At 31.8% G+C, this 15,364-nt stretch overlaps 1 protein-coding gene across 2 annotated transcripts in view; it reads right to left on the reverse strand.

Moving 5' to 3' along the window:
• Positions 1 to 799: 799 nt before the first annotated feature.
• The window catches only part of LOC145667049 (uncharacterized), a 250,428-nt gene continuing 235,863 nt past the window's right edge, over positions 800 to 15,364 (reverse strand). For both annotated transcript variants that reach the window (XM_081734746.1, XM_081734745.1), the window contains exons 6-9: positions 8,767 to 9,003; positions 5,949 to 6,065; positions 3,375 to 3,570; positions 800 to 1,859 (exon numbers count right to left, since the gene is read on the reverse strand). In XM_081734746.1, the coding sequence (XP_081590872.1) occupies positions 3,403 to 3,570; positions 5,949 to 6,065; positions 8,767 to 9,003 (522 nt within the window). In that variant the 3' untranslated portion in view covers positions 800 to 1,859; positions 3,375 to 3,402. The remainder of the gene's footprint in view (positions 1,860 to 3,374; positions 3,571 to 5,948; positions 6,066 to 8,766; positions 9,004 to 15,364) is intronic.

Raw genomic sequence — 15,364 nt, forward strand, 5'->3', positions numbered from 1 at the left:
GTTAACAATAATCTAAACACACAGCTTATTTATTTTAGAAAGCTCACGTCAGTACTTTATTTTTCAAAGGAGAGGTAGAAAATATAATTGTGAGCTTTATGTTCTACAATACGAATGGAATAGGTTGGCGATTTTCAATCTTTTGTAGTAAGATACTCATTATTATCAAACTATGTAACAATATTTGGGAAATTCTTCATTCTGTTCACCATCCTTTCTGTCAAAGAAGGCTTTTCTGTTCCTTGCTTCTTGTAATAACTTACTTACATATATATTTCTTTCAGATTAGACTGCTTGGTCTAGAACTCTTTTCAATTCTACAGAACTTTAGATACAGGTATCTTCGTACATTGGCTAATTTGATAAGGTGCAAAAATTCATTTCTTTATTAGAAAATCAATGAATATCTTATTTTGGCCCATTAGTAAATAAAAGGATCACTTTCTTTTTACTTGCATATAAGAAATTGTGAAAGTCTGGTTTCAACTTTCAGTACAAAAATTTGGATCTAAGTGAAGCAAGCAAAATTACATAAATGACAAATTAAATGCTATTACTGACATAAATTCTTGTTCCGTAAATGATTTTTGTTCTTGTTTCAACTGTGTGATACTCCTTTTGTAGAGCATAATCTTACATGTATCTTCGGATATATTTAACATTCGATATTTATATATATAAAATTATAAAATGAATGTTAATTTGTCATTCCAGATATTTTTAAGAAAATGTAAAGTATCGTGAATTTACAAAATATCTGGATGATGTCTTGTTTTATATATATATATATATATATATATATATATATATATATATACTGTTACTGTCGACGTACGGCTGATACCACAGCTATACTGAAGTAACACAATAGTACATAGAATTCAATATAATGTCTCTTTATTGATTGGAATATACTGACAAAAAGTTTAGAAATTACATAATGAAACTCACATACTTTATATAATACAATTCTTTACAATGGATTGTCACAATCATTCATATGCATATCTTTGTGACTTCACATTTACAACCAAACAATGCAATGGAATAGAATTTGCTTTGCTTTAAATAGTTTTACAATTTATAAATTTTAGTTCGGAGTATTGTTTATCTGCGCGCCACTTGTATTTATTCTCATACATTCTATACATGTTCTTTCATTCGTATCATGGCACTTCCATTATTTGTTTAACGTTTAAAATCAATTCTGGAAATATTTTCTCAATATTGTTTTCTTCTGAGTTAAAATGGTTCACAGTTGCTTGGATTTTATATAACAAAACCTTCTTCTTTAATTCAAACAAATTATTCAAAAACAACTTTTATGATAACAATATACACATACAAATAGATATAATATACAAAATAACCAATAAAATATTTATATTTTACAAATCAAAATAAAAAAGCATTTTGGTATATATATTGTTTCTAATGCAGAAATATGTATATATATATAGTCTTTCATATATTGCTGTTTTACTTTGAATAATCAAGAATAAAAATAACCTAAATACCAATTAGAAGAACCATAGAAACTTAATAACAGCGTACCAACAAATGCTTTTTCTTTGTTGAAAATTATATAATCTTTAAATGTTACATTATTACACATCAATAAACTTAATTATGCAGATATATTTATATCAAACAATAGGTATATATACACAACATATCTATATACAAACATTCGCATATACACATAACAACACCCAAACATTTACTAAGTTGTCAAATCTTGCATTATCTCAATCATTTGTCTTAGCACCTTACTCAAAATGCAATGAACACCATAACAGTTGTTCTTCAGATTTACCAGCTATAAAGTGGTCCAATACTGACTTCGGTGGGATTTGAGCCTGTAACGTAAAATAATGTAACATTTAATTTATGAATATTTTATCTGAACCTGTAATATATAAAATAGAATGAGTATTTTATCAAGTTTCCAAAATGTTTTTTTTTTTTTCAGCAGATGCTCATGAGGTCACGGTGAGTGCGTGAATATTAGTTAATATATATATATATATATATATATATATATATTGTACTTATTGTCCCTGGATTGGGTATCATTAATACAAGAGAAGTTAAGCTATCTGTGAGTATATAAAACTTACATTGGAATAAAAATGGATAATAATTAGTGTTTCTGAATCATTCTGTCGGCGATTCACCTGGATTTTATTTATTTATTTATTTTATTTATTTAACAATCATCAGATACAGCTCAGAGGCCATTTTATACTGGATATCTAACAACAATAACAATGGAAAAATTTGGGGAGGTGCCATTCCGCACATTCGCTGGTAGGACTGAGGAAAACCCTGATAAAACCCAATCAGGATGATCGGCAGCGGGAATCGAACCCACGACCTGCGGGCTGCAAAGCGAACACTCTACCACTTAAGCTAATTCGCTCGATTAAATGGCTTCTATGCGAATAAATAGCTTATTGTTCTCTGAATATATTGTTAGTTCTACAAAAGCCCCAATTCAACTCTTAGTCCAATATAAAAGAATTGTAAAAAGGACGATGTAAAAAACATTGAATATTTACTTCTTGTCTTTGAGCTATATACAGAGTGTTTGGAACTGGTTGCATTTTCTCATTATAAGAATGGATTTCGTATATTTTCATCTGAGTCAATTGTATTTAACAAACAAGAATTTTAGGAATGATCAAAAATACATCAAACGAGTGAGATCTTGGCCAATAATTAGTTTTTTTGATCAGGGGATACAAAACTTTGAACGACCTCTAAATTGAGTTTTCGCATTTTCTACAGAATAAGCACATCATACTGAGTTAAGTGATAGTTTGGATTTGGCTACCTTATAAAATAATTATGTAGTTCTCAGATATAAGGCGTACAAGAAAGTTTGTATTGAAATATATTGGATTTTAGATCAAGGGCAACAAAATTTTTGGACGGCCCTTAAATCGAGTTTTCGTTATTTTCTACGGAATATGCACATTATACTAAGTTAAGTGATAGTTTGGGTTTGGAAATACCGTATGTAATTCCCCAGATATAAGGCGTACAAGATAATTTTTGATTGAGATATAGATCCAAAATGATGACATTTCAAGTGAATACGCAATAACTTTCAGCTTTCGGCAAAATATTTATTTATAAATTACTTTAGAAGAAGAAAATGACAGAAAAGATTTTAGAAAACAGGAAAGCGAGGTATAGGCCACTCTAATTATATAATTTGTCACAAATTTTCAACAGTATTGATTCCCAAGTAAATTCGATTATTAGGTAAGGGATCGATTTTTATTTTGTATTTTGATATTGTACATTAAAGCTAGGTCAGAATTACACAAAATACCACAGTAATTATGCCAATTGCAATGTCAACTTACATTTTCTTATTAAAGCTGTTAGGATATTTCATGTAATAACGACTCCTTTGTGAACACATGGACCATTGGAACCTTCAAGCAGTGCAGGCCAAAGATACGTCTTGATATGTTCGGATTCTTGGTTGGAAGTGTGGAAGCGAATATGGACGTCTTTCCTAAACATTCGTTGCTCATACTCAAGGACATATGGTGGTGACTGAAAATAAATAAAAAAAAAATTATTATTGCTGAAAGTAATAAGAAATATATTGTACATGAAGTTCCTGTAAAAGAAATCTTGGTAAGGATTATATACTACACTTACTGGTGTCCCTTTTATAAATATATTTATATAACGAACAACATTTTAGTTAGTGTTCATTATATAAATATAGCGAAACATGTCTTTGATTCTACAGAAAACGTCGCATTTCTTGAAGTTAGTTTGTTACGGAATAATAGTACATGGTTCGGCCCGTGAATTTATGATGTGAGGTCCGACCCGAGTCCGAAATATATTTTAGCCTTGAGGCCCGAGCGCGGCCTGAGCTCGTGTGGTAGTCAAACAAGTCCGAAATAAGCACAAATTAGAGAAACTTAAAAATTAACGCAAAATTTTATTTCTATTTACAATAATTAGAAGTCGAATTTTGCATTTTAAAAGCTTATATGATTCACAGAAAATAACGAAATAAAGATTATCGTTTACGCTTACAAACTATAAGAATTCTCTAAAGGAAATGGCCAATGATGTAAATTCCGTCTTCCTTAGCCTCGGTACATAATTATGGGATGGTAAACTAAATATTTCATTTCATTTCATTTTATAGATTCTCATGAAATGAAATACTTCAAATATTTAAAACAAAATGTCCATGTTTGCAAATTTCTTATGCAAATGGATGTGTACTGGACTCACCCAGATGGTCCTCAAAGCAGTCATTGTCGATTGCTGTGAACAAAAAGAATGAAATCCACACTCTGGTTTCTCAAACTTTCACTCACAGATAAGCTAAGTATGTTTATTTCTATCACTTTTAGTTTTTCTCTCTACTACACAAAAAGCTTTATTCTCAATTCCACAATTATAATTAGATTTTTAGTGTGTGCATCTCAAGTTACAAATTTAGATGTGCTTTAAAAGTTCTCCAGAAAGAATGGTCCGATAAATATCGTTGTATAGTATGTTTACAAAGTTAGGCCCGAAAAAGCTCTAGAAATATGGTTGTATGTTTAAAAAATTCACGTCCCAAGCCCGTGCAGACTTCTACTCTACGGGTAATATAAATACGGCTTCATATAGTAGGTGACAAAATTCACAGATTTCACTGCACAATTCTGTGCCTTTCTACGAAGACTATATGGGCGCAGATTAAAAATAATCTTCCATAAATAATTTGTACAGGTGTACGTTGAAATCATTTTAATAGAAAGAGCATTAGCCTCTTCTCTTTGAAAAAAAAAAAGTATGCACATTCATTTTCGTAATCAATATACTATAATGAAAAAAAAATCACTAAATATATCATCTAATAATGAAACTTAAAAATAATATTAAATTACGATTGTTAACACATATTGTCGTATTGCCTTGTATTGTTAACAGGAAATCTCAAAATATAAAGTTTGTTGAGTCAAATGTTGTTGATATCTTTGACAATAAATTATATTCGTGAAAAAAAAAAAAATTAATAATTATGCTGATGTAAAATTGTTATTATGATCTTTTAAAATTTGTATACCATTCTCATGCATTAGTCAATTAGTTATTTAATTCTCATTTGTTTGATGCCAATAGCTGGTTCATATATCATGGTCTGAAATCCAGATAATGTATGTAATTGTACAGCGTGGTCCGGAAGTGGGCATACCCCTAATTGGTGTTTTCTGACGGTTTTAGGTTTTATCCACATTTGTTTGGTAACATTGCTTGGCATTGTCTGGCAATATTGCTATCCATGTTCATTCGTTTTCTGGTGTTTTCTGCTTGGTAACAGAATTACCTGAAGCAGACGTTTCCTTTCCGCTCGATTGGAAGAGGTTGTGCATCTTCATCAGCTCCCTTTGCCTGGCCTCTAAGAAGTCCCGATCTGACGACACCAGACAATGCTCTAAGGGGTTTCATAAAGCAACAAATAAGAAACACTCTATATCACACAACGCAGGAATTACGAGCAGCTGTGGAACACTCATTCACCTTCGTGACTCCGGAGTATCTCCGCAAAACATCTCCGAGAACTTGGCCCAGAATTCAGCTGTGTTACGACATGGATGGTGATCATACCGATGTTTCTGACTCTTAAGACTCTTAAGACTTCAAGGTAACTGTGTACAGACATTCTACCATAACTACTAGAAAGTAAACTAAAGGGGTGGGGGTACGCCCACTTCCGGACCACCCTGTAGATGTCAGTAGATACAAAGACGAATAACTATTTTTCTTAAATACATACTATTGTGGGCATAAGTCTTCTATGCACTTACAACTCCAGAATATTGATGTATCATATCTGATTAGATATTTGTTTGTATATAAATATTCTAATAAATTAATGAAACATTAAAGAAAAATAAGTATTTTTAGTCAAACCATACCTGATTTATCAGTCCCCAGGCCAGTCGTACAGAATCTTTGACATATTGAATTAATCCTTCACACGCTTTCAAGCATGGATAATCATATAATGTAGCCCAAATTTGTGATAATACCTCCTGTTGAATAAAACCAAAGGATTATGTGGTAATTCTTATAATTCTTATAATTAGGTGGTAATTCTTATAATTAAGAATATTTGTAAAATTATTAATCACTAATATTGAAGGATTCAAATATCATTTCACTTGACAGAAATTATATTTTTGGAATGTTTGTTAGTTTCTTTGCTATATATCAGGAATTTCACACAAGTAAGCATATCTGATACGTGTATGCAATAATATTTGAATTTTTGTTTACAAAAACAACATAATTGAGATGCATTGTTCAATAATTAGTAACTTGATAAAATTATTCTTAAATTTGTTTATTGATAAAATCTTGTAAAATTATTTTACATTCTCCTCTAGATACACATTAGAAAAAATATTATTTCTAATAAATCAGTTTAAGTCTGAGAAAATTATATGATCAGATATAGGTAGAGAATAAAAGTAGTGTAATATTATAGCACAACTGAATCATTTAAATGCTGCTTATTGTACATTTTGGTGCCAAGAACTACTGCAACGAAATTTAATTTGGTTCGTCATTTCTATTTTCTTTTCTTAGATAAAACACGAAATTTCTCGATTGTGACAAATGTCCGTGTCCAATGGCGGCTCATGGAATCAACAGTAAGACGGGCCAACCTCAAGAAAATACTTTACATGGTCCCGCGTAGTGTAGTCACTAACTCTCTCGTCTTTGGTGCGAGCGGTCTCGGGTTCATTTCCCGGTGGAGACACTCGGTCGAAAAACTGTAATAGCTTTTCCGGGCTACCCATCCTGTGTGAGGTTTTCCTCATCCACACCAGACAATGCCGGGATGGTACCTAACGTTCAGGTCCCAGGTCGTTTCCTTCCTTTCCTTTTCTACGATAGTGTGATCGTTTAGAAACGTCATCCCTCATACGTGACGGGCTAACATGGCCTTAGGTGCCGAGAGCCCAGAAATCTAATTATTAATCCTAACCCTAAAATACTTTATTGTTATTTCTACTACTACAATAATAACAACAGTACTAACGTTTTATTATTATTATTATTATTATTATTATTATTATTTATTTATTTATTTATTTATTTCCTTGTTAAGAGTATTGTTTAAAAATCGTAATTGCGATCGTATTCGAAGTAGCTATAATTATAGGACAACACTGTAACGTATGTTTGTCTGCTATACAAATACACAACGTTAAACCGTTTGGAATTGATTTTGGAACATAGTATCTACCTTGAACTGGGTTTTCATCGTGTTACTTTAATTAAAATGAGTATCCTAAGCGAATACAAAATTTACACCAAAACCAGAGATTTCAGGAGCCTCTCAAGATAGGGGGAGATGAAACTCGGAATACAAATTCTTCATTCAAAATAATTGGACAAGTATTCAGCGTATTCAAAAATTCCATTTGTAAGGGTGGAAAGGAAATAATTTACTTACTTATTCCGTATTTTTAAAATGAAAAAAAAAAAAAAAAAAGGATTTCTGGGGTTTCGGCATCTATGGCCATTTTAGCCCTCAGGTATGAGGGATGACGGCCTTGGCGATCACAGTACCCGAGGAAGCGAAAAAGAAAGGAAGGAAGCGGGCTGAAACCTTTTATGTTAGGTATCATCCCGGCATTTGCCTGCTATGAATGAGGGAAATCCAGAAGAAAACATAACTCACGGTGCAGGCCTGAAAAGGCCTCTGCAACTTTCGGACCGAGTGTTCTCACTGGGAATCGAACCAGACGTAATGGCAAAAAATAGGAAAAAGGTTGAATCATTTTTGAATAACATTTGGGCCGATCTGAGTGTCTATCATTACACAGACTGAAATGCGTTTTCTAACAGGGAAACATTGGTTCAATGTTTCACAAAGAATAACGGATGCACCGTTTGATACGAATTTTCAAACAGAGCCGTAACTTGTGGGGGTCAGGAGGGGCAACTGCTCCCTCCCCCCAGGAAAGCTCCCAGCCGTTCGAGGGGGCCCAGTTTAAGACTAATTTTGTTTTTACTCCATATACGATACGAACATGAAATTAAAAATGAAGTATCAAACAGGTTCACTACATTACATAAACAGAACATCACACGAAAGGTAAATAAAACAAAAGAGAGTCGTGGACCCATTTCAGTAAAAAAGTCTACTATTAGGGGCCCCACAGTTAATATTTATTCGTACGACTTTAAGATTTGTCAATATTTTCCCCTTAATTAATTTGTCATGTATGGAAAGGGCCCAGGAACATAACTAACGGCCTCGCAGACCTTGCCGTGCTGGAGGATCCACAGGTTAAGGGACCCATAAACAGTAAGAGAAAGATGGAAAGAGGGGGCCGAAGAATTAGAAAAACAATTTTTTATATGGGGCCCAATTACGCATATTAATGCTTGCCTCCCAGAAAAAAATCTGGCGCTGTTTTCAAACATGTTTAATACTTGAGTGGGTTTATCATTTCATTTCGATTTAAATACACACTTTAATAGGGGAAAGAGGGTTCAAATATACCTTTCAAATATTTTCCAGAAATCTTTTCTTCCCGTGAGAAGAATGGAAATTTCAGATAATATTCTATATTTTTCTGTGCAATTCAGTTAATATTGTGTACAAAAATATAGAATATGCAGTTTCTGTGTAGTTCTGTATCCTATAAACTATTATTTAAAAAAAAAAAAAAAAGTTTGTCAAAAATGAAAGGGAAATTTCTGATAATGACAACTTACATCCACATTTTTAGTCAAATCAAATCTATCAATAGTTCTTCTCAAGTAAAGACCAATGCTCCTTTCGAGGTCAGCTGCTACCGTTTCTGTGTCGTTGTTCTGAGCACAGTTATTAGATGGTGCTGCCGTCGTTGATGGCGCTGTCGTTGATGCAGGCGGAGGTGGCGGCATCTGAAGGATTTTTCTCACATATTCTTTCTTCTGCAGCAATGTAGACTGGACAGAACGGAAAGCCAACTATGCAGAAGGGAAAAAAGAATGTGTATTTTGTTGTGCATTATATCTGTTAAAAAGTAATAAAGTACCTTCTATGGTACCTTATTTTTAATTAATAGAGAAGAAAGAAAAAATATAATAAAGTTGAGGAAGAGAGTGTATTTTTTCAAAAAGGAAGTGACAGAGTTTGAAGTTTCGTCTGAATTGACAGTGTCTTAAAGAACAAAGCATAAACTATAATTTGATTATAAATCATAATGCATTTGGCGTTGTGTATTGTTTATTAGGCAGCATATATTTACATTATAACTCTTTCTTGTGACAATATAATACGTATGTGTAAATAGTACACATACGTAAATATTACACACAGTGACGTCCAGGAATTGTAGATGGTGTAACCCACACTAAGAGGATACAATCAGAGTTACTACGAACATTTTAGAAGTCTTTTATAAGAATTTTATTTTTAAAAATATAAATATCTCTCTGACATATTTTGCTATAATTTCGCTGGGCAAAAGTACTTACATCTTGGACTTAATTGGACAATGCAAAATCACGCTGAGAAATTACTTACAGTTTTCTGTAATTCCTGAATTTTCTTTAGACTTCCAAGCTTTCGACTCTCCCCTGGAGTCTTGGTCACGGAGGTTAAAAACAGGAAGAAACAGAACAGAAATATCAAGGAATAAAAAGGAAACGGTCTTACCAAGAGAAGAACTGTGTTGTACGGAAACACATCGTCAAGTACGTCAGTGGTCTCCAGATGAAGTTGATGCAAACTAAAATACAGCGGAGTCAATTGTACAACGTGTTTTCGTACAACACAGGTCGTCCCTTGGTAAGTCCATTCCATTTTCATTCCTTGACGTTTCTATTCTTTTTCTTCCTGTTTTTATCCTCCGTGACCAAGACTCCAGGGGAGAGTCGAAAGCTTGGAAGTCTAAAGAAAATTCGCAGTATGTAATATAATGGACAAATATTATCCTGTCCATATAGCCATTTTATTTTATTTTAGTGTTTGTTGTTTTGTATTTTTAACATTGTCTTTGCACATATGAATTGATTTAGGTAAGTGTTCACGTAACAAATTTGAAATTTTACAGTAGTTTTATTTTTAACATTATCTTTGCTTAGTTTTATTGTTTCTTTAGTTTTCGTGTCATGTCTTAGAAGTTATAAATTTAGGTAGGGACCAAAAGTAATCCAAATTTTCAAAATATAATTTGTAAAACATGACACGAAAACTGAAAAGAAAAACCGATCCAGTAAAATTTCAAACTTGTTACTGAGTTCTTATGCAATTCAATCCTTCATATTTAAGATTTGTTAGTTTATGTGTAATGTACACCTTGTTCACCGTTAGGTGGTAGAAATCAAGCTATACACACACACACAGGTACATTTTATGCGCTATGAGTAACTTGGTTTCAGCTTTATTTGATTATTTGTAGTTTCAATGTTGAAACATAATCAGAAGTCGATTTATGATTAGTCTATATTGGTTGGAAAGGAAGGTTCTGATATAGATGATTTTCATATGCAAGATTATTATATAAAACTTTATTAAGGAGAGATGATCCATATAGGAGGAAGGGTTACACCATGAATTACTGCACTGAGTGACACCGTTAATTAAATACATAATCTTTCAGTTTCTATGCCAATATTGTAAACCGATTATATTTGTATTTCTATGTCGCGAATTATATGCTATTTTCATTCTAAACCGAAATCATAAATGTGCTGTCCCAAAACGAAACAAATCTTGTCTATAGGATCACCTAAATTTTACAAAAATTGAATCGTACAAATGTGTTATTGTGGAAATTTTTTACGATTTGACATAGAAAGAGTTATAATGTAATAATTTAAAATAAAAGCTGTAAGATAAATTTAGCAAACCTTTTCAATATTTTACAATGAAATACAGAAGATAATAATTTACACGTTATGGTTAGTAATCTTCTATATTTTGTACGGATTCTTTTATGTAACCAACATAACTTCATTATTTGACAGAATACATATTTCTTTAGCTTAATTCTAGATATGAAGGTTCCAAAAGAGAGCAGAAACTTAAAGAAATTCATTTTTGTTTAACTATTAAAAGAAATATTTCTTATTTTAAAAAGTGCTGGTCATTATATTTCCAAAAATAACTAATAAAAATGGTTTTGAAAACTTATAAAATATAATGTTTAAGTGTATTTATAAATATAAATTTTTACTTTGCACCAAGAACACCATTTCTGTTTAGCTTTTGTTTTTCATTATATTTCGGTCATCTCTATGACCGTGATTCCATGCATGCGCGATGTGAGCTGCTAAGATTATCCTTATAATTCAATTCAAAATTATGTTCCTTGTCCTGTAAAGAGGAAACAGCCTCCGAGTATTCCAGAAACTAAGCTTATTGTCAAATAAATTTAATATTTGTAAATTTTAATCTAATCACTTCCTTGAACTGAACTCTTATTCATGAAATGTTATCGTAAACAGGGTCAGCTCTACCATATGTGTAACATGTGCGTTTGCACGGGACGGGAAAGTCATAACTATATTATTTAAAATAAATAATTCTTGTTCGAAACGGACTTCATGATGATGGTAGTTAAATTTACTAAGTTGAATACTACATTTATAAATCATGTTTAAGTCGCATTAGTTTAAGGTCATGTGGACAATGCTAAAAGAAATGGTCAAAGAAATCCCATTATGAATTGCTTGATTGTTGTCAAATACAAGAACTCAATTCTCGAACAGTAGAGAATACCTGTTCCATTTACTTAGTTATCACAGTTTTGATATGAAAACTAGTCCTGTCTTTGTTACAAAAAGCTCCTTATCATTGAAGGCGGAAACATTTTTTTAACGGGTGTAGAAGGAAAATTAAGAAATAAAGATAAAAGGGCTAGTTGCACTGGAATTCAAACTGATATATTGAAATTGAAGCTCGATATTGAATTCTATAAAAATAATTACTATCTTTCCTCTGCAGGTATGTTTGCTTTATCTTTCACTAACATAATAGATTATTATTTAAAGCAAAAAACGTACATAACTATATTGTATTTATAGTGATAAGGGCTTTCTGAGTGCGAGTGCTCTTTCCCACCCCTTCATTGTTCATGTTGGAGTGCGGTTTCTGGAATACTCGGGATTGTTTTCTCTTTACAGGACAAGGAACATAATTTTGAATGGAATTATAGTAATATTCTAAGCTCACATCGTATATATGTATATGCGTAGTCAAAGAGATGACTGAAATATCATTCAAACAAAATCTTAAACAGAAATGGTATTCGTAGTGCAATGTAAGAGTTTATTTTAGAAAAATGCATCCTAGAGTATATTTCAGTAATTATAAATATTTTGAAGTTTAGTAGAGATTAATAAGTATATAAGTTATTTTGAAAATAATTGTAAACATTATCAGTTCCTCAAAATTATAAAGTTACTAATATTAAGTCTTTTTATCGGGAAAGGTCACACAGCGCAAGCGAGAAAACTATAGTTATAGATAGTAACCAACTCAAAATAAGCATTTTGTAAAAAGTTATTTCGTGCTTACAATTTTGTGCAACATTTATTTTCTTTTTTAAAATAGTGTTGAATATATAACTTGAAGTTTCGAAATATCCACATAAATTTAAATAATCCTAATTCTTTAGATTATTCTTATCAAAAGAATATCGGTACAACATGTAAAATGCTGAGAAAAATTAGTTTTTTGTGTTTTAAGAAGCAGTGTATAATATTTTGTAAAGATTGAGGATATATTTAGTATATTCTATAAAATATTTATTCTTCTTATTATTATATTAATTTATTTATTTATTTATTTATTTATTTATTTATCGTCTCACCTTGAATACGCAACTGTTATTTGGAATTGTGAACGAAAATATTTTGCTAACTCTATTGAATCTTCAGAATAATTTTCTCGTGTGGCTAAAATGGAAATTCAAGCAATATGATAATATGAACTTAAGTTATATACACCAGGATTTAAGCATATTAACCCTTGATGATAGGCGCAGTCTTCTCGATTTGAAATTCTTTCATAATCTATTGTACGGAAGTTTTCATTTAGATGGTTTTATTTTGTTGTTCCTTATTGTATATTCAGAAAATTCATCCTTCTGTTTGCACTAGGCTATTTTCTAAATCTTCTATTTATTGTTGTATTGAGACGGTTAATAAGTTCCATTCTACTCTAGATCTATTCCAATCTAAAATTTCAACCATTCGTCATCATTTTTTTAAAACTTTTAAAAGTTGTTAGTTTTATTCAGATGGATGCTTTAATACGCGAATATATTTGTTTATGTATGCTATTTTATTTATTTATTTTTTTTTTACAGATGGTACATACTTGTCTTTTATTTTTATCTTCGTTTATCAATGATGTATATAGCAAGTTTATATTATTAATATTATTTTATGTATAAACTGTCTACACTATAATTATGATGTAACACATTTTATTATATTAAACTTGGCGCACTTGTAGCTGTGAACCTGTTATTGTCAATAAATGCTTTAAATTATTATTATTATTATTATTATTAGATTGACAAGAATGAATTGTCAGCACACATTCATACTAAAGCAAATTCAATATTTATTTTGTCAACATATTTTCCTAAATTGACTATAATTCAAAGAAGTTATATTTTTGAGCTAGAAAACTGTACACATTTCTTATATATAAAATTATGTATTTCTCTTGAAAAGTTTGATTATATACAAGAAAATGTGTAATAAGAAATATGGATAACAAGAAACAATTGAAGAAAGAGATTAGTTTTTTCCCCAGTGCATAACTTAAGTACTAGATTTAATACATAATATTTCTGTTTAAACCCACATTTCATATTATTTTTTTTCTTCCGATCCGTGTTAGTAAAATCTCACATAACATTGTCATTATTTTCTTGTACTACCATCTACTTTTATATTCTTATTATATAGAATTAACAAATGTTAATAAGATATTCATTATAATATAAACCACATGAAGAGCAAGGAATCAAATGGAACGAACTCAAAAGGTGCTCAATTTGCTCTTCTGCATTCCAGTTAAGTTTAAGTAAACATGTTAAACGTCTAATTTTCGCTGACAGCCACCAAATTTGTCAAGACATATTTAATAGAATTGAAAACATTTTAATGAGAATAGAATACGAAATGTTGTCGTAGTACAACGAGATACTTTGTATCGGTCGATAATTACCTGTATCTTGGGCAGAAAGTGCTTCTACACAAGCACTATACCTGATATAATGTTACTTAAAAATAACAAAAGAAGAATGTTTTTAAGATGTAAGAAATATACATTATTATTGTATAGTTGGTTGCTATGTAGTTGTTTATAGATACTTAATTAACATGTATGATTGCAAGACAGTTTGTGTGAATATACGTTAAAAGAGAATCAACGAATAAATTATCTAACACTTATCATGTACTTGTAATTTCCGTAGAAAAGGTGATAATACTAGTGAATATAATTACGGAAGATATTTTAAGGTGTAAACGATTACTGCCACTAAAGATTTACTTATATTATTTGGTCTAGGAATTAATTCGTGCGGGTTGACAAGAGATGGCGCAACGAACGGAGCGTCCCACAGTTCCGTGTATCCACACATGTGTTGCAAATCCCTGTCATCGCGTATCGTTCGTAGTATAGGGCAGTGGATTAAAGCGTCAACAACACCAGTTTGTAGTTAAGTGAACATGGCGCAATTTGTGCCTGATAAAGTGTTTTTGCGGGGTGTCCTGCTGCATTACTTTAACATGCAGAAAAGTGCGACTGAAAGCCATCGTATTTTGGTGGAAGTGTATGGTGACCATCCTCTAGCTGAGCGAACGTGTCAGAAGTGTTTTGCACGGTTTAGAAGTGGTGATTTCGGCTTGGCAGACCAAGAGCGAGCTGGACAGCCAAAAAAATTTCAAGACGAAGAATTGACAGCATTGCTCGAGCAGGATTCGTGTCAAACGCAGGAACAACTTGCAGCAGCATTAGGCGTTGATCAAACAACAGTCTCCAAACGCTTGAAAGCCATGGGAATGATTCAAAAGATGTCACATTGGGTTCCACATGAATTGAAAGACAGAGACGTTGAAAGACGAAAAACCATTTGCGAATTGCTGCTTCAACGACAGAGCAGAAAGGGGTTTCTGCATCGAATTATTACGGGTGATGAGAAGTGGATCCATTACGAGAACCCTAAACGAAAAAAGGCCTGGGTGAAACCAGGTGAACCAGGTCCATCACAACCAAAACGAGATATTCACTGTGCAAAGGTTATGCTGTGCATATGGTGGGATATGAAAGGTGTGGTGTACTATGAGCTGCTGCAACCGGGTG

The sequence above is a fragment of the Thermobia domestica genome, chromosome 12, assembly GCF_964235325.1.
Source record: "Thermobia domestica chromosome 12, izTheDome1.hap1.1, whole genome shotgun sequence".
Lineage (NCBI taxonomy): Eukaryota > Metazoa > Arthropoda > Insecta > Zygentoma > Lepismatidae > Thermobia > Thermobia domestica.